At 37.8% G+C, this 22,906-nt stretch overlaps 1 protein-coding gene across 1 annotated transcript; it reads right to left on the reverse strand.

Moving 5' to 3' along the window:
- Positions 1-11,205: 11,205 nt before the first annotated feature.
- prep (prolyl endopeptidase) lies at positions 11,206-18,487 on the reverse strand. Its single transcript, XM_063901380.1, has 14 exons — positions 18,052-18,487; positions 17,615-17,689; positions 17,058-17,191; positions 16,828-16,958; positions 16,126-16,335; positions 15,629-15,750; positions 15,416-15,521; positions 14,952-15,143; positions 14,620-14,817; positions 14,155-14,258; positions 13,459-13,690; positions 13,225-13,356; positions 12,468-12,624; positions 11,206-12,188 (listed from the first exon to the last, which is right to left on the reverse strand). Exons 1-14 carry the CDS (start codon positions 18,187-18,189, stop codon positions 11,894-11,896), a joined length of 2,226 nt encoding a protein of 741 aa, XP_063757450.1. The 5' UTR covers positions 18,190-18,487; the 3' UTR covers positions 11,206-11,893.
- Positions 18,488-22,906: the final 4,419 nt, after the last annotated feature.

Consider the following 22,906-nt stretch of genomic DNA (forward strand, 5'->3'; position numbering starts at 1 on the left):
TCCAATCATATTTTCAGACATTTATAATAGCAAATAAAACACACATAGATTTAAAGATAAAGCTAACTTGCTAGAAACTCACACTTCCTATAAGAAAGCTAACAAATGTCTTATTTATCTCAGAGTAACATCTAACACCAAATCATGATTCCTGTTTAATGTCTGATTTATATTTCAGTTAAATAAACTTACATCTTTGTTACAGAAATAACCAACCGAACAGAAAGAGCTAAGTTCGCTTTACTCAAGACCGAAATAACTTAAAATAACAATACAGAATAATAATGTGATGCTAATTTTCTATGCTTTCCATGCATGCACATGTTGTTTTTGAGCTCATGTTCCCTAACATACGACCAGTTACCTCCCAGCATCATAGTGGGCACCAGAGGAGAGCTGAACTCACAGCTTTGGAATGTGACTGGAAAACCCAGAAAAACAAACCTGAAAACTGATGTGTTCAGTTGTCAGGAGAAAATCAACCCTCTGGCCTACGGGCACTTTGCAGAAGCCTTTCATAAATACTTAAAGTGATATACAAAGTGATGATTCAATGCTTTATAAGTTTGTGAAGAAAGCCATGTGCTTGATTCTCATTTGCATTACAAAGTCATAAAGACTCAGCAAATAAAAAAAACGTTTGAAGACATTAGGTTGTTAAAACAAGTTTACTGAAGGGGAAATTACACATATCAAAGTAATCCTAATTAAGTTTAAAAAATACATAAATATTAGTCAAATTTAAGTAAAGACTTATGAAGTTAATAACTTCTTTAAAATATACTTTTTATCATCAAATGCGTAACTTCCATGTGTTCATTTGATTTATATAACTCCACTGTTGCTTGTTTTTTATTAATAAAGGCTGTAAATGTACATCATAAAAAGTGTCATTTTATCAAAAGAAACTTCACTAACCTTTTACAAAAATTAAACTTGGAAAAATTATCTTTAAACTCTAATACAAGTCTCACTACATATCCATATTTCACACACACACACACACACACACACACACACACACACACACACACACACACACACACACACACACACACACACACACACACACACACACACACACACACAGAAGTGTATTCACAAGCTGCAGGTTACTCAAGGCCACACAGCAGAACTGAGAACAACAAGCCTGAAAAATACTACGACCATTGAGAAACTTCCCCTCTTATCTCACATCTACTCTAGGGGTTATTCTCGGGTATGTGGATAGAAGAAAAACACGTTGGAGAAATGAGACAACAACAAGCCCATCTCCACCCACCAGGGCGATAGAGCCCACCCTCCGGAATTCACAAGCTTTTCCCCCTACCCCCATCCATCCATCCCAGCCCCGCGCTCAGGCCTGTTTTTGAAGATGCTTGTAGAGGAGGCCTCTGCAGTGGCCATAGAATTACTGTTTGGGTCACAGGGTTGGATCCCAGTGTCAGATGTTATCCACTCACTCATATCGTGACAGGACCTTTCTGATTAGGACCAGTCAGTGGAAATCCCCGTAGTGCTGCTCACTGACATGTGTGCACGCTAATGACAAGGGAACATTTAGATATGGGTAGCTTGGGTGTGCCTGTTAGTCAAAGGAAGCCACTGAAATACCAAAACAGAGATTAGTGGAGATTTAAAGGCACCTTAACTCAATGTGAACATCTCAGTGCATCTGGGAAAAATATTTTGTATGTGAATTGAAGGGGAAACATCTCAGACTGATGTTATGTGGATGAAGACAGGGTGTTTTTATGGGAAAGTTTCTTAAAAGTTTATTTGACTAAATCTTCGTTAAACCTTTCTTTACATAAACACGATAATAAAGTCATACTTTGGGCTTCATTTTTAATTTTCTATGAAGCAGGATAGGATTTCTCATACTTTTTTTCCTGTTTTATTTGTGAAAAAAAGCATTTTTGTGTTTACTTTTTTTTTTTAAACTCCTCTTTGGTGTACATTTGAGTTTATCCTTAATGAACACTAAATAAAGTCGTACTCAAGTCACTTTTTTTACTTCATACTGTAGGGAAATGTTCTAATGTTGTTTTCAGGAGTCTTTAAACTAATTGAAACTATTTCAAACATCTTTTCCTAGTGTTTTTCTCCCTGTTTTTATGGATGTCTGGGTACATTTGACAAAATAGCAATCCTTTACATCAAGGTTTACAAAAGAAATAGAAACTTGTATACCATAGTAATTAATAAGCATATTTTTACATTGACTGAAATTACAAACATTAGCTTAGCTTAGAAACACCAAGTGAAGTTGGCAGTCTGCTATTTAGTTTAATTTTTCATCTTCTTTTTAAGTCTCTATTAGTGAGGAAATACATTTACAAAGAGAGATATTTCATTTTAAGTCCTGCAGAAAAAAGTGTTAGAAACATAGCTATGCTTTAGTCTACTTGAAAGATAAGATGCAACTTATTTGGTAGTCTTAATGTTGCAGGATGAGATTTTATCATTAAACTTTTTAAATTGGAGAACAACAAAAAACTTCTTTGGTTTACTTTCTTGTTTTTCTAATAATGAACACTAAATGTGTTTCTCAACCACCTTTTTATTTGACATTACGCTGCATGAAAGTATTGTTTTCAGACTTCACATTCATTTTTTCCCCACAGTTTTGTGTTGGCGTAACTGTACATGTAAAGTTTTGCAAAAAATAGCAAATTCATAGACAAAGCCATTAATTAGCTAATTGTATATTAACATTAGATTTTTGACTTTGAATGAACACAAATTATAATGAATGCCATTGTTTTATTTACTAAACACAATCACAACAAAAATGGCTGCAAAATACAGTTGCTTTTCATCACTCTTTTTTCCATTTTTAAAGAAATACATTTAGGTGTAGCATAGCTTTTTAAATGGACTGTCAATATTAACATTTGATGATTGACTTGTAATCAACACCAAGTAAAAGCCATGATACTGTTTTATAAACCCAACACAATCACAACCAAGTAGTTTTCAAACTTGCTTTAACTGAATTTGTTTTCCATGTTTCCATGTGTTAAGAAATGCATTCAAATTAGGGATTTTTTTATGTCAAGTTCTGCAAAGAAATGGTGAATATATTTGTATATTTGTGTGTAGCATGCTTTGGTCTATTTTAAAGATAAGCTGGAAGTACAACTTCTTTAATTATCTTATTATTAACACCAGCTACTGTATAAGTCATCCTTTTGCCTCCCATTTAATTGTCTTAATGTAGAGGGATAAGATTGTTTTCAAAATTGCACAACTATAGATCTTTTTCCACATTTTCAGTTGTAGGGAGCAGCTAAAAAGAGCAACGTTTTGTTATAAATGTTACATTAAAGTGAACGATGAGCATCTTTGCGCACCTATTTATTTGACATTATGCTGCAGGAAAACATTGTTTTCTTAATTGTTTAAACTTCCATCAGTCTTTTTCCCACAGTTTTGTGTTTGGATAGCAACGTTTTATCTACATTTTTTATATATATATTCATATATATAGGGAACATGAGTAACATAAGCTTCGGTCAATTTAAAGATTAGCTGTAAATACATGGTCTTCAGTTTATTTAGTTGTTAACCTTGTTAATAACAATAACTAGACGTCACAATTTGACTTTGTTTGATGAGTCTGTAAGCTGCAAAATAAGACTGACTTCATTTTGATTTGGTCTGAGCTATTTTTTCCCCACTTGCAAACTTGTGTAGAGGAGATCAACCTTTTTATAAGGTTCTGCAAAAACGTAGGGAACTCATAATTGGCCTCTTTTTCTTTTTTATCGACCTATGACAATCTTATTTTGATAACATGTTTGGTTGACAGCCTTATCATCAACACCAGCTACTGTATAAGTCATCATTTGGCCTCAATTTAATTGTCTTTATGTTGTGGGACTTTGTTTTCAATGGTTCAACTTCAGATCTTTCCCACTTTTTTATTTGTAGAGAACAGCTGAAAAGATTCATTTCTTCTTAAGAAGTTTTGACTAAGAGTGAAGGATCAGCTCCTCTGATTTACATTATTGTTTTTCCAATAATTAACACAAAATCAAAGTCTTATTTAAGAAACCTGTTGTACCTTATGCTGCAGGAAAATATTGTTTTCTAACTTGTTTAAACTTCTATCAATAGTTTTTCCTACTGTTTTGTGTTTGTATATAAGGTCTTTTAAGAAACAGGCTTTGGTCTGTTTTAAATATTAGCTTCAGTGCACGCCCTTCAGTTTGTTTAGACATTCACCTTATTATAAACTGCAACTAGAAGTCATACTTTGGCTTCCTGAGATGAGTCTTTATGCTGCAAAATAAGATTGACTTCATTTTGAATTAGTCTGAGCTTTTTTCCCCCACATGCAAACTTGTTTAGAGCAAACATGGAGAAAAATATCAGCTTTTTCATAAAGTTCTGCAAAAATGAAGGGAAATCATGATTTGCCTATTTTATTTTTTTTTATCGACCTATGACAAGATTATGTTGATAACATCATTACCTTCTTATCGACTCCAGCTACTGTATAATAGGACATGCTTTCGCCTCCCGTTTAATTTTCTTTATGTTTTGAGATGATGTTGTTTTCAATGGTTAAACTTTAGTTCTTTCCCACTTTTTTAGATTAACTGCTAAAAAATATCAAGTTTTGCCTAAAAGTGAAGGATCATTGATTCTCCTTTGATTTATATATATATTTTCCAATAATTAACACTAAATAAAAGTCTTTGTTTTTGTTCATTGTTTTCTAACTTGTTTAAACTTCTATCAATTGTTTTTTCTTACTGTTTTGCGTTTGGATAGCAACCTTGCATATCAAGTATTTTAAGAAACAGGCTTTGGTCTGTTTCAAAGATTAGCTGTAAATACACGCTCTTCATTTGATTTAGTTGTTAACCTTGTTATTAACACAAACTAAGAGTCATACTTTGGCTTTCTTTAGTCTGTATGTTGCAATATAAGATTGATTTAGTTTTTTTATTTTGAGCTATTTTTCCCTCACTTGCAAACTTTCTGTAGAGGGCAACATGAAGAAAAAGAGCAGCTTTTTTCCCCCCCTAAGTTCCAAAACTTAGGGAACTCAATTGGCTGATGACAACATCATTTTAATAATATTTTTATTACTGGTTTAAGAAATAAGCATGTAAAGTTGCCTAAAGGTTAGAGAAAAATTCAGCTGTTTTGTTATCTTTAAATTAAATAAACAATGAGTGTATCTGGATATATAATCAGTTAAGAATAACATATAATCATCATTTATTTGTACTTATTGTAATTATAACTAGTTCAAATTTGTACAAACTATTTGAGTTATTGTGAATCAATAGGACTGCATTGCCTTTGGATTAAAAGAAAGTAGTATTCTTTGCTTTGGTTTATTCATAACATTTGAATATATTAATAAAACAGATCAGTCTTTTCAGGCATACTGTATATGATGAAAAATCCCCTGATGCTTTCACAGTCAGCCACAATCAACATTTTTACTTAGAGATTTAAAATCAGAGAAAGGAAAATACCTTCCCCAGGATCATGCAGATGATGGTTCTCTGAAGTCAACACCAACTGGAGCTCATTAATTATATTCAACTTATTATTTATCTTCACACAGTAGTGTTTTTGGCCATAGTCACTTTTTTTTTAAAGCAATCTTAAATCAGCAATCATCAGTTCAGTTCAGTTCATACAGCCAATTAGGAAAATGCTAGTAAACTGAAATCAGACTGAGATTTAGGCAGTACTATTTATAAGTCATGTTGACCAAAACAGATCATTTTGAGCTTTTAACCTGAGGAGTACAGCCAGATTCCTGAGCTATTTGAATACCAACTTTCTGAGCAGACTTTGGACTCCATCACCCCAGCTAACCCCACCCAACCCCCACTCCTCACCCTGAAGGCTCCCAGAGGAAATGTGCCTTTACCCTGCTGCTGTCAATGCAGTTCAAAGGGTTCATTGAGTTTGTCTCTCCCCTTTTCTCCTTTCTCTTTAAGTGAAGGGGATATTTTTTTGGTTTTGTTTTTACTTCATGCATTCCAGACATCAATCCTTTACTTTTTTATATCCTTTGCAAGCAAGTGTAAACAGTACTGGGAAAACAAGCCATCTCACCCTAGAGTTATTTGTCATATAACTGGACAGTATGAGCATGTGAAATGTTTAACATGAGTAAATTATTCACTTTATTGTTTTTATTCATTTGAAAGTCTAAGTGCAGCTTGATGGGACTACCTTTAAATAGCATGGGAGAAGATGGCTGACTCTACCTCTGTACAAGTAGAAAAACAATAGTTTCTGTATTTAAATGAAGTTCCTCATTTTACATATCTTTAGATTTCGTTAAGGAATATTTTGAATCAACGAAAAAATGTAGGCTATTCAAGTCTCACAATAGCGTACATGTGCCATGTGCACCTCACTTGACCACCAATACCAAATCCTGTAGCACCCTGTCTTCATCCCCTCGCTTCATTTAACAAAAGTGCCATTACATTTTTCATTTAATATCAAATGCAATATGTGTGCTGGCGGAATAAATGCTTTTGACACGACACGTTTGATCCGACACATTTTTAGGAGCCTTTAGACTTTCTTTTGCCCCACCTCTTGAACACAGCAGGGTGATTCCCGTTCTGTTTGAGATGGGCACAGCGAGACACATTACGAATAATAACGTTTTTAGGGGGGGTGGGGGGATATCACGTATTTTAAAGTAGTTTTCAATCTGAAAAAGTCTCCTGCAACAGCAGTAAACAGGGAGAAATAGGTGAATGAAATATCGGTGACGTCAGAGACAGAGGGAGGAGGTTAGCGCCTCTGGAGCCGGTGCGCCAAAAACTGCGCACAATGGGACAACATATCCGCTTACACATCATTAAATCACGTTTTATTTTTGGGGTTTATTTTTTCTCCTCGGATCCGGCCGGTTAGTATGACTTTTTGACTTTATTTGCCTCTCCTTATTGGTCAATAAAACCACTCAAGTGTTCAATTTGTTGATCCCATAAAGTCTGTGAATAGACTTCTGCTCCAAAGATCAACGCATTCCTTAACGAATACTAAAGCTATCATAGTCCTATAATATTTTTAGAATTAGTTCAAATGGGCATTGACCGATAAAGTTTGTTATACTTTTTTGTTGTGAGGTTTGTTTTTTTTTTACCTATAAGGTCGTTTTAGTTTTGATTTCCATATGCTATATATTGCTAAATCAAACACAATGATTATGTGAGCGCATCTTTAACATACCAGCTTTTTTGAATGGGTTTGATAAAAGAGCCGATCCATCACTTTCTCATGTTGCTGAAACCCGGTCATTTCAGGTCAGTGAAAAGCAGGTTATACAGCTTCGTTCAACAGGGGTGAGCTCAGCTGCAACCAAACACCACATTCACTGCTTTTTCAGGACATTTAAAGTCAAATACAGAGGTTTACTTTAAAAGTGACTCACCTGGAGGAGAGGGAGAGGACATCCTCCTTTCTCAGGTTTCTCGGTAAAGGGATGAGATGGCACAGACAGAGCAGTCGGTTCTCCCGGGGTCCCTTAGGTGGAGAAAATGTGGAGTAAAGTAGAGGTTAAGCCTGCTGGGGTTGAATCTCCCGACGCTCTAGTTTGAGTTACATGTTTAGGCTGACTTTAACCTGGCGTATGAAGACAAGCCGACTGGAATCAAAGAGATTTTCCATGGATGAATATTTTATAGTGACACTGTAACATAAACTGCAGCAGCGTGAGAGGGCTGGCAGATTTGTTTTTAAACGTGTCACCAACAGAACCTGTGCCTCAGATCTGAAATATAATCTGGAAAACGATCCACATGAGAGACACTTTCAGTTAGAATATTCAACTCCTAATTTCTCAAAAACTGGCTCCTAGGCTCAGAGGCAGTGTTGGTCATTCTACTGCTTCCTAAAATGTAAATTTTCTGAGAAAGACTTCCTCAAAGTGAATCAGATAGTGAGTTTAGCTGCAAAAAATATATATTTTAAAATACCTTTTTCCCTCCAATAGCCAGGATAAGGTTAGATTATTGGTAAATTTGAAGCCAATCTTCTGCATGCCTAAGAGCTTTATCCAGGCTCTTCAAACCATGTGGCATTCTTGGCCTCCCCCATCAGTTTCCCATGCCTTCCCCCACCTCTTTCTCTCTTGTTGATAAAGATCCATACCCCACTTCCCCCACCCATCTTGTTTACAAGCAACATTCGACCATTCAAAACTATTTAAACATTTACAATTTCACAGAAAAAAAACATTTAACCTGATGGCTCAAAAACAGTCATCCAATATGTCTCATCTTATAATGTAATTATATAAATCCCCAAAACTAACCCACTGATCTGAAGTCTGCTCTTCTCTCACTCAAACTCTCACTGAACAGCAGCTCAATTAAAGCGTTCCCAGATCAGTGATTAGAGATCGATAAGAGAGAATAAATCGATATACACACATATATATACATATATATATATATATATATATATATATATAGAGAGAGAGAGAGAGAGAGAGAGAGAGAGAGAGAGAGAGAGAGAGAGAGAGAGAGAGAGAGAGACAGAGACAGAGACAAAGAGACAGAATATCAAAAATAAATACATAGATATATAGATAGCTGCAATTCAAAGGTTCCTTTACTTTCTCAATAAGTTTAACATAAAGCAATAGGTTGAACATATTTGTGGTTCACCTAACATGTGAAGGATTTTCCCTCTGCTGCTAGAGAAATATATAAAAAATAGTTATTAAACAAACAAATACAACTTTGGTGCTGTTAAGTATTTTCTCCTCTACAAAAAAAGTAAAATTACTATTATTTTACCAATCATTTGGACATATTTCTTTAAATATTTGAGCTTCCGCCGCGTAATATAGTCCCCCAGCGGTGGTTGAGCGGCGGTTTCCGGTTGGCGGATTAATATTCTAGTTTGGTCACAGGTGTGTGCTCATTGGGTATTTCAGAACGTCTTCAAATGTGTCAGCCAATCAGAAATTAGGCAGCCGTTTCACGAGACTTTGAGGACACAAATTGACAAGAATATTAGGTCTGTTTGAGATGTGATTGAAGTTATATTATAGAATATCACGACTACATAAGTTAAATATGGAACCAAGGTCGGTTTGTACGCTTTATAACCAGCTTCTGTTAAAATAATGTAAAATAGGGTTTTGCGTGTTTAGTGTGCAGGAGGTTGGCCTGCTGGGTTTCACTTTCACGCGCACTCTCGTGGTGCATTCTTCTGTCGTGCACGGACGCACACACATACGCCTAAATAGACTGCTTAACTTGGCCTTTTTGGTTTTGAGCTCATTAAAGGGAGATTGCCGTTTATCCTTTCTACTTATATTTTACTTGATACTGTTGAATTCTGCATTTCCAGAATCTAGAATATTTAGTAATTATAAGTGAAATCTACATGCATACCCTTGTTGTGAGACTACAGATTTCTACTCATGGGTTATGTTGTGACAAGTTGAAAATGCATTTAATTTATATACATGAAATAACAGTTTTTTTGTTTTGTTTTGTTTGTTTTAATATTATTTAGACCACTTGCCTTTTATTCCATTCATTTACTCTGAAAGTAAGACTGCAGTTGAGGAACAAACGGAGTCATGTAGAGCTGAAAAGTTAAAGCACACAGTTTAGTTTTAAAAACAAGAAAGTAGTTTTCAATAGGTAAAAAGGAAATGCAAGTGGTGTAGCCAAATTGCCCCTTTTCTGGCTTCAGTTTGCAGCTTTCTTTCACAGAAGCTGAGGTTTTAGATTTAAATGTAAATGTACAGGATGATCTGCTGCCCTGCAAAGTTTATTTTGCTGGAACATTTACAAATATAAGACTTTTGTGAAACTATAATGACAGCTTTAATCTTATTATTGAATTAAAAATGATTTATTTAGAATGAATTATAAAAATGAACACCAGTTTCATCCACATGTTTGGAGTGGGCGTAACATGCTTTTAATCTTATTCATCTTCAGTGCTTTGATTTCCAAATAAACTGCATTTAAGGACTCACTTACTGGAGAGAACGTGTGCACAATGGGGCAATTTATTCATGTGCTGAAACTTATATATTATTTATGTCAAAGAATTGTTGAATTACTGAGTTAATTGTAGGAATCCAAGGATCTCTGGCTTTGACAGATTTATCCTCCAAAATCTCTGTTTAGGATCATGTTTTCCACAGCTGTTTAGGCTCAAGGCCGAACAGCCTTTTTCTCTCATGGCCTTAATTGATTGAAATGTTGGATTCAAAGAATATGTGTTAACATAAGGAAATAACAATTGTACAATTGTAAAAACAATGTTTTCTTATTACTTATTTGTTTTGTAAATCTTTTGCAGTTACAGGCTTACACTTAATCTAAAAGTTCAATTTGTGTTTTCAAGTAAACATTATGCATTTTAAAATGAAAAATAAATAAATCACATTTAAACTATGAAAAAGTTTGTCCAAAATATTTTGCTTCTATTATTTTTGATTAATTTCATTTCCATCCTGAAATGACTTCTGATAACGTTTGAGAACTGGGAATTTGTGGAGTCTTTCAAAAGTAACTGCACTATAAATGTCCCTCCATAAAGATGAAAGTGGGACATCAGAGAAGTTCTTGAACACGGAACATGTATGTTGAGTAATTCACATGGGGCCCTCTGTCAGACCACCCTCATTTTCTGCTCTGGCTGCACGTGTTGTCATTTCCAGGGTTACTGCCTCCTGGTGGAAGACCAGACACCTACAGCCTGCTTTCGCTCTTTCCTGTTGTTGCCTTCTGTAAACGGGGACTTGTTAAATGAAAACGCTTTCGATACATTTAAATGACGAAATGTGAATAAAGTTGAGTGAAAAAAGTCCATTCATGACTGTGTCTGTTTGTTTTAGAGCTCAAACAGTCGGGTAAGATGATCATAAAATAATCTGTATCATGATATTACTAAATTATTTATAATTTACAATCAATTATTAATGAATCAATTAACAATCTAAGAAAATAAGTTGCAAAAATAGGTAAATATAAAGATAATAAAAATAAGAATTTTTAAGAATCTATTTAGCATTATAATATATAATGCTAAAGACAAGTATTTACACCTCATTTAAATTTGAGTATACGAATAACCATAAAAGTTAAAAAATAAACACTTTTAACTGAATTGTCATTTTGTTATTAAGCTCTCTAAATAATATTTTTTTCAGAATAAAACTAGCATGGTAATTCACGGTTTAAAAAGTTGTTTATTGTAGTTGTGGCATTGTGTTTTGTTCCCTTTAAAAGGCAAACAATCAGCACATGTCAAGAGGTAGAAATTATCAGTCTGAAAAAAATGGGGGACTGACATTTAAACACGCTCACATACACACACACCCACACATACACACCACCATGCACAAGTTTCTCATCCACTGCAGTACTGCAGACGTGCGGTGTCAGCATTTTCTTTATACTTGTACATGCTGGAGACATTCAACATCCCATAGCCTCCATTCTGTGCACACACATAAAATAAATAATATGCATCATGTTTAGAGGATGGTGAAATGATCACCAAATAAACTTTTTTTCCCCCCACTTCGACCTCATGACTGTAAATGCTGATTGGCTGATTACTGTAATCGTTAAAGTACCCCCTTCCCTTTACAAACCTGATAATGTAGTCAGTCTTTGTTCGTTAGGACTACAAAAATGGCCCACAGGAGAGGGTACGTTAGCTGTGAGTGCTGAATGTTGGTTTAAGGTTGTGTGCAGGGGCAGATCCTGAGGAGTCTATAACAGGCTGACTCCAACGGGAAGGGGAGGGAGAAGAAATGGCTAAACCACAAAAAAAGTGTAAACAGCTGGTGTGAACAGTATATAAGATGATCTGAATAAAGGAAGGAAACAAAAGGACACACTGTAACGGGAGGGGCAGGTTATTTGACCCAGGAGATGTTGAGACAGCGAGCGATGAAGGCGTAGGTGTCGGCCACCTCCTGGATGACCTTGCTGGTGGGCTTGCCAGCACCGTGGCCTGACTTTGTGTCCACAAGGATGAACAGAGGGTTTTTCTGCTTGCTGCTGCGACCTACGATGTGCTGCAGGGTAGCGATGTACTTCAGGGAGTGCAGAGGCACCACCCGGTCATCGTGGTCCCCGGTCAGGAGGAGCACTGCAGGGTACTGGACCCCGTTGCCTTCTGGGATGCGGATATTATGGAGCGGGGAGTATCTTGAAAAGAGAAGCAGGAGGTTCAACATGTAGGGAAATATAAATAACCTGTCTGTTGGCGGCCATAACAAACATTAATAGCTGTTAAAAATACTTCGGCCTTCTATATCGTCTATGTGTGTGGTTTGTGAAGCATTTAGGGGTTACCTTTGTGCATTCACAGTGCTGTATAAATAAAGTATGATTTAAATTATTAAATAATCTGAAGGTCTTTATTCTCAATCCAAAGATTCCTCTCACCAAAAAATTCTGAAATATGATCCCAGAGTGAGCACTTACTTGATGAGCCAGTCAAACTGCACTTTGTCTTCGGAACAGCCGAAGTCTGTGGTCCAGGCGTGGCCGATGGTGAACTTGTGGAACTTCAGCATGTCCATGACGCCCACCTGAGCGACGGCACAGCCGAACAGCTCGGGCCGCTGATTCACGCACGCAGCTGAGAGAGGAAACACAGTCAGACACAGCAGGGGAGCATAACTGTGCATTCCTTCGAAAGAGTTTGAATACACTTTATCCATCAGTAATATTGCAAATTATAGATATGCTTTTTTTTCTCCATCCATTACAGATATGCACTTTTTATTGTGCATTGTTCTTCAAAGTAGCCGGTAGGTGGCACTATTAGTCTAGTTGGAAAACATTGCGGAGGAAGAGGGCAAAACAATAAATACTTAAGAGTGCAAGTCCTACCAAAGATGGTGGGAAATGAATGGAGGAAACTGGATGAAGGTTAAATTTGATCTGCGAGTGAAGAAGGGTCCCCTCTTGCCTCTCGTCAGCAGAACAGAAAATTCATCCAACACTGAACATGAGCCTCATTTACGTTAGCCTTTATTTGCTAAATCTGTTTCCATTGCACTTTGCTGTTATTTTGATAATAACTAACATGGACATAATAATATATATTATGTTTATAATAATAAATATAATAAATAAATAATCATTTAGATTGGTTTGAATCTTTGGTGTCTCCTCTCAGGTTTTGTTATGGATGGAAACGGACCATGAGCTGCTCCTCAGGTAGCTGCATACATACCTACAAGCAGGCCCCCGTTGGAGCCTCCATTGATAGTCAGCTTGGAGGAAGAGGTGTATCCCTCCTTTACGAGATATTCAGCGGCGCACTGGAAGTCTGTGAAGCAGTTCTGCTTGTTGGCCAACATGCCGGCTAAAAGGGAATAATTCAAAGTGTGTAAATGAGGAGTTTGCAATGGTATTACTTTCAAACATCAAGACAACAAACAAGATGTACGAGAACCATTTCCCACACCTTTGTGCCAGGTCTCCCCGTACTCTCCCCCTCCTCGGATGTTGGCAACGGCCAGCACTCCCCCCAGATGTCTGACAAAAATGAGCCGCGAGACGCTGTAGCTCGGCGTGATGGAGATGTTAAAACCACCGTATCCGTATAGAAAACCTGGATGGGAGCCGTCCAATTTGATGCCCTTCTTGTGTACGATAAACATGGGGATTTCCGTGCCATCCTTGGAGGGATAGAAGACCTGGCACCGACACAGAGAAAGAAACACCATCAGGGAGACAAGTGGGACTTGGAACCGAGCCATGAAATAAGAGGGAATGTTTCTCAGACACACATGGGAGCAGTGAAAGTGGGATTAACACAAAATACATCCTTCTCAGCATTGGTCCTGGTAAAAATGAGGTTTTTGGCTATTTTTGAAATCGACCTGAATCTGTCAGATTCAGATAAAGGACAGGAGAATGGTCCCTCATTTAAAAGTGTATCCTCTGTTCTTATTTTCACTTTTACCATGGAGTTTCTCGGGTCATAAATCTGACTGCCAGACATAATTTTCAGAAGCTTTACTATCTTTCATTAAAAAAAGATGTGTGTCGAAGGTTAGCGTTTGCACTTTCAGTGACCAATGTTGACATGAAAAGAAGAAGTATTCTTTTATGGAGATAGTGTACACAGATCAAATTAAATCAGAAAGGTTGTCATTACCTGGGTGGTCTGGTAGTCTGAGGGGCTGAAGCCTTTGACCGTGACCTCTCTGAAGATGTGAGGCTGCAGCGGCTCCTTAGTCAGGTCGCAGTGGTAGATGATGGCTGAAAGCAAGAGAAGAATAACCGTCATCTCAAATCGCTCTATATTCTTGTGGAAAATGTGTCTTCCTCTAGCACATCTTTTTCATCTTTATACAGTTAACTAAAGTTAATTGAACCCAGAAAGGTAGCCAAATGTCCCAAGCACTGCAGCAAGATACACTATTAGCAACTTTTGGATACTTTATGCCACCGGTGTGAGAGTTTTATGTGTTTTTCTACCCTTAATCCAATGTGCATTACCCTGTTCATTTTGCAGCACCTAATGCATAACGCTTTACACAACACATACTATCAAAGAGAAATAGCTTCTCAAACTACTACACAGACCAACCCTAACACTATGTATTGAGCAATCTTGTACCTGGGGAGAGGAACGAGGTGAAATAGTAGAAGATCTCTGAGTCCCTCTTCCGTCCCGTGAAACCCACCACAGAGCCGACGTCAAGAGGGAAGGTCCTCAGCTCCTCCCCTGAGCTCAGACGGTACATTTTCAGCACGTTCTTCACGTCGTGGAGGAAACACACAAACAGGTAGCTGGAGAAGGTACAGGTGGCAAACACTGCAGGGAAAACAAGGGAAAGACAACAGATAAGAAGCTGAAATGTGTATCCCAGTTGACATCAGAAGAAATTGTAAACTCCTGGTTCTCATAGTTTAACTGTACGGTAGGTCATGAGTGTTGTAGCAGCTCACCAATAACATCCTTGTCATGTTGAGGGATGAGCTCTTTCCAGTTGCTCTGAGCCGGAGAGGCAAAGTCGATGTTGATGAGGCGGTACCGCGGGGCGTCCAGGTTGGTCTTGAATGTGAACAGCGTGCCCTCGTTGGTCACATATTCGTACTCAGCGTCGAAGTTGTCGATCAGCTTCACCCATGGTAAAAGTCCTAAACATTACAGGAGGGGTATTTCAGTTCATTCACAATAACAGACCGAGAATAAAAAATAATGACGAAGTGCTTCTTGACATTACACAAAAATATAAGCGTTTCCCCTTTTTAGTGGACAGAAACTGATTATTTTTGCACTCCAGTAAACTATTTTTATTTTCAGTATTAAATATAACTCAAATCATCTGACCATGTGATGATTAAGAAAAAGAACACTACAGCAGGCCAGGCACAAAGATCATGTGCAGAAAACTAAAAGTGTAACATACCTGTAATCCCCTCAGGAGTGGTCTTCAGGTCACAATACCACAGTCTGTTGACCGGATCACAACCTTCCCTGATAGACAGCAGCAGGTAGCGTCCATCGTCTGATACCTGCAATATACATCCAATCACTTAACCCTCTCTAAATACCCGTTAACTCAAGCTCATCTTTATTTATTTTTTTGTTTTTAGGATTGACAAATGAATTTCTGGCACACCTCAGCTCCACCCATCCATTTGGGGTGGTCGGGGAATTCAGCGCACAGCACGTCCTCAGACTGTGGAGTCCCCAAAATATGGAAGTTCAGCTTCTGATGCAGGTTGGAGGAGGTCTCAGTGCCTACAGGACAAAACATTTTACGGTGAGATTTCAGAAACAACACATCACAGCTGTAGGAGCAGTGAAAGTTACAAGTCCTTCAAACTAAAAGGGAAGCATATAAAGTAAAATCTATATTTTATGTTTCAGGTATTGAGCTTTACAGATAAGCTAGAGTTCCTCTACTTGTTCTGCAACGGGGAAATTAACAGTAATACAACAGCAGAAGTATAGTGCAGAACATACATTTACAGGCAGTGTTGTTGCACATCAGGGGTATTACAGTATGTAGGTGGTCTAATAAACAGTGTATATGCTTATTATTTTGAGGGGAATTGAGGCAACTACAACCAAGTTTAGGATAGGAATATGCTGAAAACAAGGTGTTAGCCTCACCATCACTCTTTCCCTTCTGCTCTGGGTAAGAGTTGTAGAAGAGTCCCTTCCCATCATGAGTCCAGGACATGCAGCTGAACTTGACTCGCTCCAGGCGATCGTCAAGAGTCTTGGCCCCCTCTACTTGCAGGAAGCGGATCTCCACCCAGTCCGAACCACTGGCGCTGGTTCCATACGCCAGGTACTCACCGTCCTCGGAGAATGCGTAGCCTTGAAGTGAACAGAGGAGCAGACATCAACAAAGTCAACAGAGAAAGGCTATATTCCTTATTTAGCTGTACATGTTGATGCTATAAATAACAGCTTATTTCTGGACATGAAGGATTCAAATTTCAGTCAAGATGACTGAGAAATCTATTCTGAGAATCTGTGCCAGTGCATTGGGCAAACACATTGCAATGAAATGCAGAAATAACAATGAAATAAATAATTATAATTAACACTTCTAAAAACCTCTTTGCAAACAAGGAGTTATAATGCAGAGGAGCAATTAAATAATAAATAAAAAAATCACAGTCAACGGATAAAAAAAATAAGGTAAAGCCAAAATAAAACTAAGTTTTGAGGGATGATTTATGAGATGAAGTATTGCGTACTGTAAATGCAGTATATTGTAATTTCTAATAAAAGTGCAGTACAAGAGTCAGAATAGCAGTATTGCAAAATATGTAATAAAACATTATTGTTATGTTTTGTTGTTACCTCGCAGGGCAACAGTTCCATCATCAGAAAATGTGTTTGGATCTAAGAAGACTGTGGGCTCATCATCCAGGCTCTCCTGAACGTACATCACACTCTGGTTTTGGAGTCCTGTGTTGTAGAAGTGAAAGTACCTGAAAATGAAGAGAAGAATTATTATGGTCAAAAGGATATTATCTGTGCTCCACAGGTTTTTGACTGAAGTTTTAAAACATGATAGGGTTGTGGCTCACCTGTTCCCTCTCTTGAAGGGACAGCTGTACTTGGGGTAATCATACAGCTCAGTCATGCGCTCCTTGAACAGGTCTCGCACCTCGCAGCACTCTAAATAGGGCGAAGTCAGCTGGTTCTGGGCGCTGACAAAGGCCTGATGGTAGAAGATACAAGACCAAGAGGTAGTACACATCCATGAATTCAAATCTCTGCAGACAGTTTAAAGAAACAGATGTACGGATTTATCAGAATACAGTTGCTGATTAAAACCATAACCTTATGTTCACGGTTTTACCCAGCAAAGTTACCCAGATCACTCAGAGAGACGGCCTTCTCAGGACAAACCTCTGGTGATGTCAACTAAACCCAATGCTGGTGGTTATAAGTGCCTTTAAGAGTAATTATTTGCATAACAAAGCACCAGTATTATGTTTGTATGATGCCAACAGTGACCTGTACCTTTATGCAATTATAAAACAAGAGCTTGGCATATCACTTCAGAAATATAAACAGAAAATCAAGTGTAACAAACTAACATTCTATGCAAAATATGGCAATCAACAATCATAATGTTTACCTGTGTCTTTTCACTGTCCGGGTCTTCCAGCCAGCTGTATGGATCTGGTACTTTTTCGCCGTGATAGACATCCATCTGAGGGAGGAGAAATAGTAATGATTTCGGTTAAAATTAGAACAAGCTAGCTAACATTAGGTGTGGCAAAAACAACACTAATGCTACCAAGCTAGCTCGTTCAGGTTGGTTTGCAACGTTAGCTAAACAGCAAAGAAAATGTAAGATACTAACGCATATATGAACGCTGAATGAAGTTAAGGTTAACTGGAAACGACCGCTTAGACATTTGTCAACAAAGTCAGTATGGGGTGTCAGAGCAGGCTAAGCTAACTAGCATGCTAACAAAGCAGACAATCACTGCAAATGAATGGAAAAGCATGATGATTAAGCAACCCGGCGTATTAGCACGCTAGGCTAGTTAGCTAGCCGCATTAACTTACAACTGCATCGTCACGGTAGGTTTGTGGATACTGGAAAGACATTTTAGAGGTCAGTTTTCGGGAACTGCGTAACAAAAGGATCAGCCTCAGCGAATGGAATAGTGGTTTTGAAATGGCCTTCTGGATCCTGTAAAACATCAACTTCAGGAGCTGGAGGTTTTGGCAGAAAGATGCTGTGCTTACACACACACACACAAGGATTGATTTAAAGAAAACACCGCTGGTTGCCCGGGGGATCAGACCGATGTCAGGGCGCCCTCTATTGATTAAAGACCAGAACAGAAGTCATACCGTTTTCCTGAATATTGACAACGTGCACTGACTAAACAAGCATACACTATGTGGAGATAAGGCTACAACTCTTAGAGCTCATTTGATTTAACCTACAAATCACAGTTAAGATGATTTAAATGAAAAAAATTCCAACTTTTAATTGGTATAATCTTATTTGATGCTAAAATAAGTCATGAGCACTTCAATAACATTAAACCTATTTAGCATGTTCCTGTTAATACATATGCTTATCATTACAAGCCACACATTTCGGATACTACCTATTTGATTATTAATTAATTGATTAAAAAAAGTTTGTATAATTAAGAATTAAGTTTCTGTTCTTCTCAGTGATTTTATTTTATTTATTAATTCTGTTTTCAGATCAGACTATAAAGGTACAGTCCAAGGCTAATTTGCATGAGTTTTAATGTTATGGAAATAAATGTGAAAACTCACCAGTTTAAAATGTAACCAAATCAAAAACATAAAGCAAATGTATTTATGGAAGAACTATGGCCCCTATTTCTCCCCAAAACAAATCTCATAATGCAGCAAAAAATGGGTTGGTTGCAAATGGTGACGTTGCCCCTTTAGTTAAAGGTTATCCGAGTCCACCGGGAATCTCCATCACCACTGTTATCTATGTGACAGAGAAGGATAGAGGTCAACTCTTCACTCTTCTTTCTTTCTGCACATCATCCTCCCCTACCTTCCTGTCTCTCCTTACTTAATCAATCAGTCCTGATTTGACCGTCATCATCATTGGCACTTACTCTTACACAATGACTGATAACATGAGATAAGGCACACTGAGGTAGCTTGAAGAAATTAGTAGATCCACTAGATGAAGGATTCATTTTAACAGATAACTTTCTATAACAGGAATTTCTGGGATCCTATAGTTGTATTTGGTTGTTTTTCCTGCTTTCTACCCCTTGTTGAATGTGTTGTTATCTTTTGTGACACCACATCGTGACTGTAAGTCATTATACAACAATGCAGATAGGAGTCTTGAGGCAAGTTTAATTACATGGCAGTGTTTCCGTCAAAAAGAAAACACATTGTTTGGATACCACTGCTGATCATACAGTGAGAAGCCTTTGAAGTGTTACTTTCAGATTTAGACTGGAGCGTCACAGCCCTCATGCAGCAGAGCCAGATTTCAGAGGAAGATGAGGTATGCTCACAGGTGAATGCACAGCGAAAGTTGAGAAAGAGAGGAGCTTAGTGCAGGAAGAGAAACAATAAGACACCCATGTTTTGTTTTTCTTTGTGAAGAGAAATGTTGGTAGGATATGTGTCACAGTCGTTGTCATTGTTGATCTCAGGTCAATGCATCTTTCCTGAGCAGAAATGCTGTTTTAAGCCTCTCAAATATAGGATATGTGGCAGGTCTATGTTTCATATCACATAAACTGAATATATTCAAGTCCTGGACTGACAAAACCACACATTTAAAGACGTCACCTTTGACTCTGACATAGTTGAATCAACATATTTCACAATTTTCCGACATTTTACAGACAGGCTATGAATAAACTAAAATAGAAAATGATCTGCAGATGAATCAATGATGAAAATAACCTTTAATAGCAGCTCTACTTTTATTTTCAGAAATGTTGGTGGGTGGATATTATGGGTCAAAGAGTAGTTTCCCCTTCCCCCACTACTCCATTCTTCTTCCTTCTTTAAGCTGGAGTCAGGAATACCCCACTATGCAAAGGGGATCTCTTCCTGTTTGCCTATGTCAGGCTCAGATATGGGTCACAGAACTATTGTCCTCTGACGCCTCTGTTTCCCTAACAAACCGGGGAAAGAAAAACCCTGACAGTTTGAATGAGGTTGTTTGTGTTTGCATTGAAATATGGACTATTTATTCTCATAGAGTGGGTGGGTTTATGCGTTTGTGTGTTTGACATAGACTTGGGCTGGGCTGGAAGTGGCCATGCATGAATTAGACCTTCTTGTTCCCCTGTTTTCCTCCATTGTCCAGAGCCAACAGTGATCTGTCCACCATAGTCGGAAGCACCTGTCTCTGTTGCAGCGGACAAAGGAGGATGACCACCTGTTGTGTTTCGCTGCTCAGGGTTAACATAAGGTTAACTCATTCATAAATCTCTACGGCCTTACTCATTGCAGTTCCTCTGAAGTAGTGCACTTTATAAAGGTGTATAAAGTAGAACGGAAACTGTTGATCGTTGGCCGAAACAATACCACTATAACATCACATGATATAAAGAACCACATGCAAAGATAAACCAATATGCCCTGTTGGTCAATACAAGTTCAATTTGTCATTTTCTGATATCAATTAAGTATTTTGTTACACATAAGAATCAAAATACTTTCCCTTCTGGTATCGCCATTCATACTCACGGAGTAAATCAATTAAATGTTACGAACTAATTCAACAATTGCACAAAGCAGCGTCTTGAATTTTGGCAATTTGTTCTTGTTATTAAATGTTTCCTTTTTTAATTCAGCCTTTGGGGAAAGATGTTTTGATTTGTTATCATTTAATTAATTAATTGATTGTAGAGAGACACATTTGTAATTTTAGGTAATATAAATAGACTTTGGTGCTTTAGTTAATGTAGCAATTTCTTACACTAATATGCAATAGTTTATGTTGCTTTTTAATCACAATCGTCATAATTGCAATAAGGGATGTCCTTTCTTCTTTATCTCACCAGCCAAAATATACTGCCACAGTCCTAGGACTTAATAATAGTAGTCCAAAGGGATCCCAACGCGACAAAACAATACTCAAGCAATAATAAGGACGCTTTTAAATACAGAGATCACAGGGGACAGCTTCCTGCCCGTTTCTCTCATTCGGCTGTCATTAGCCGGGGCCAGGATAAAAGTCTGTGCTCTGTCCTGTGTGTGATGTGGTGGAGGGTCAGTCCAACCTGGCCCCTCAGATGTCCTCAGACAACAGGATGTTATTGAGGATCAAGCCAGGGAAATTACAGCATGCGCGGAAGACGGATGTGATTGGTGCACAAATTATATGAAATGCTTGATGTATTTGTCATCACGTATACAGCACGCCTGCAAGTAAAGTTGGTTCATGTTTTAGGCCGTGCCATTGAAAGCCAAAACACAGTGACTCACATCGTGTGTCGATCATTGACAAAAGAACAACCTTTAATTTGTGCGAGCAAGTCCTATGCTGTCTTGCGGTGACTTCATTTTGACTGTTTCAGGTTGACAGCAATGCACCTCTAATAAGGTTTTGTCAGTTTCTATTCAGACGTACAGTCATGGGACTTTCAGCATATGATAAGACTGAGTCCATCACCCTGAGGAGAAGGGAATTTTGTCATTGTTTGTACTAATCATGTTGAAAAGGAAAAGAGAGCACTCAGGTTACCCAAAGCGAACTTGGTGAAAGAGGAGAGAATAAAAGGTCAGTTTAAAAAAAAACAGTACCTTTAGGTGTAGAGCTAGAGTCTTTGATCACTTAGGTATGCCAACAGCTTTTTATACTGATAATAAACCGATGGTACTTCCAGGAAACATAAAAGCTATATCATTGTTTGAAAATAGATCTTTATCTTTTAGTAGAAGCAATTTGTATTTGGCACACTGTGTTTTCCTTCTTGTCAAACTTGTCAGAGCACTTCTTCCCACTACACTATCTCAAGTGAGACAGTTGCATTTCAGGACACAGACTCTCACCTCAGACTTCTGAAGAGACTTTCTTGTCTTAATTAGTTAGTCAAGAGCGAGCTAAGTGGGAGCACAAAGCTTAGATCTAATGACACTGCTTTGTAATCAGGTGAAGTCCGCACTGACCGGAGAAACAGGGCTGAAAAGCATTGAGTTTCCCCTTGTCATTACACAAACACACAGCACCACTGTGTCCATCATCCCTACACATCTTCTCTCTTCATGTCCTTTTTCTCTGTTGTGTCATTGAACCTCAACTGCTTTGTTTTCTGGGTTTGTAAAAAATATATATAAAGAATAGGAGAAATTAAATGTATTGCTTGCGTGCAGACGGATATTACCCTTTTAAAAGCAAAACAAATATGTGTGTGTGAATACCCTGTAATTTTACTGTTGACATGTGCACTTACAGTGGGGATCTGGGACCCTGCTAATGACTGGGGCAGGTAACACTGGAGACAGGTGGAGGACAGTGCTGTCTGACTGGTCCTTAAATAGAGAGAGTGTGCGTCTGTGCGTGAGTGTGTAAGAGTGTCAGACACTGACTGGGTCGTGCAGACAGACACAGTGGCACCTGGTGATGTCATTGATGTTGTCACTGAGTGGTAGTAAAGTTCCCCGTTTATAATGGACGCCATTCCTGGCTCTGTCCGATGGTAACATGGCATCCTAAGACAAGAAAGAGAAGATGCGTATTTACCAAAACCATTACTTTTGAAAAGTCAAGACATAACATGTTCATTTAGAAGCTTTATATGTGTTGCTAGATGTTTCAAACTTTTTAGGTAAAAATGATTGGCTTGGCTGTTTCCCAGTCCAGAGTGAGCTGGCTGCAGCTTCTCATGTGACTTGGCAAGAAACCAATAAAACTAATTCCAAAATGTTAAAATATTCCTTTTGAACA

This window comes from Eleginops maclovinus, chromosome 15, assembly GCF_036324505.1.
Source record: "Eleginops maclovinus isolate JMC-PN-2008 ecotype Puerto Natales chromosome 15, JC_Emac_rtc_rv5, whole genome shotgun sequence".
Taxonomy (NCBI): Eukaryota; Metazoa; Chordata; class Actinopteri; order Perciformes; family Eleginopidae; genus Eleginops; species Eleginops maclovinus.

Coding starts and splice junctions, on each gene's coding strand:
- prep (XM_063901380.1), bottom strand. CDS start 18,189: ATGTTTTACAGGATCCAGAAGGCCATTTCAAAACCACTATTCCATTCG. Junction 16,959..17,057: donor CCCTTCAAGAGAGGGAACAG/GTGAGCCACAAC, acceptor CTTCATTTTCAG/GTACTTTCACTTCTACAACA. Junction 15,751..16,125: donor GCAGAAGGGAAAGAGTGATG/GTGAGGCTAACA, acceptor TTTGTCCTGTAG/GCACTGAGACCTCCTCCAAC.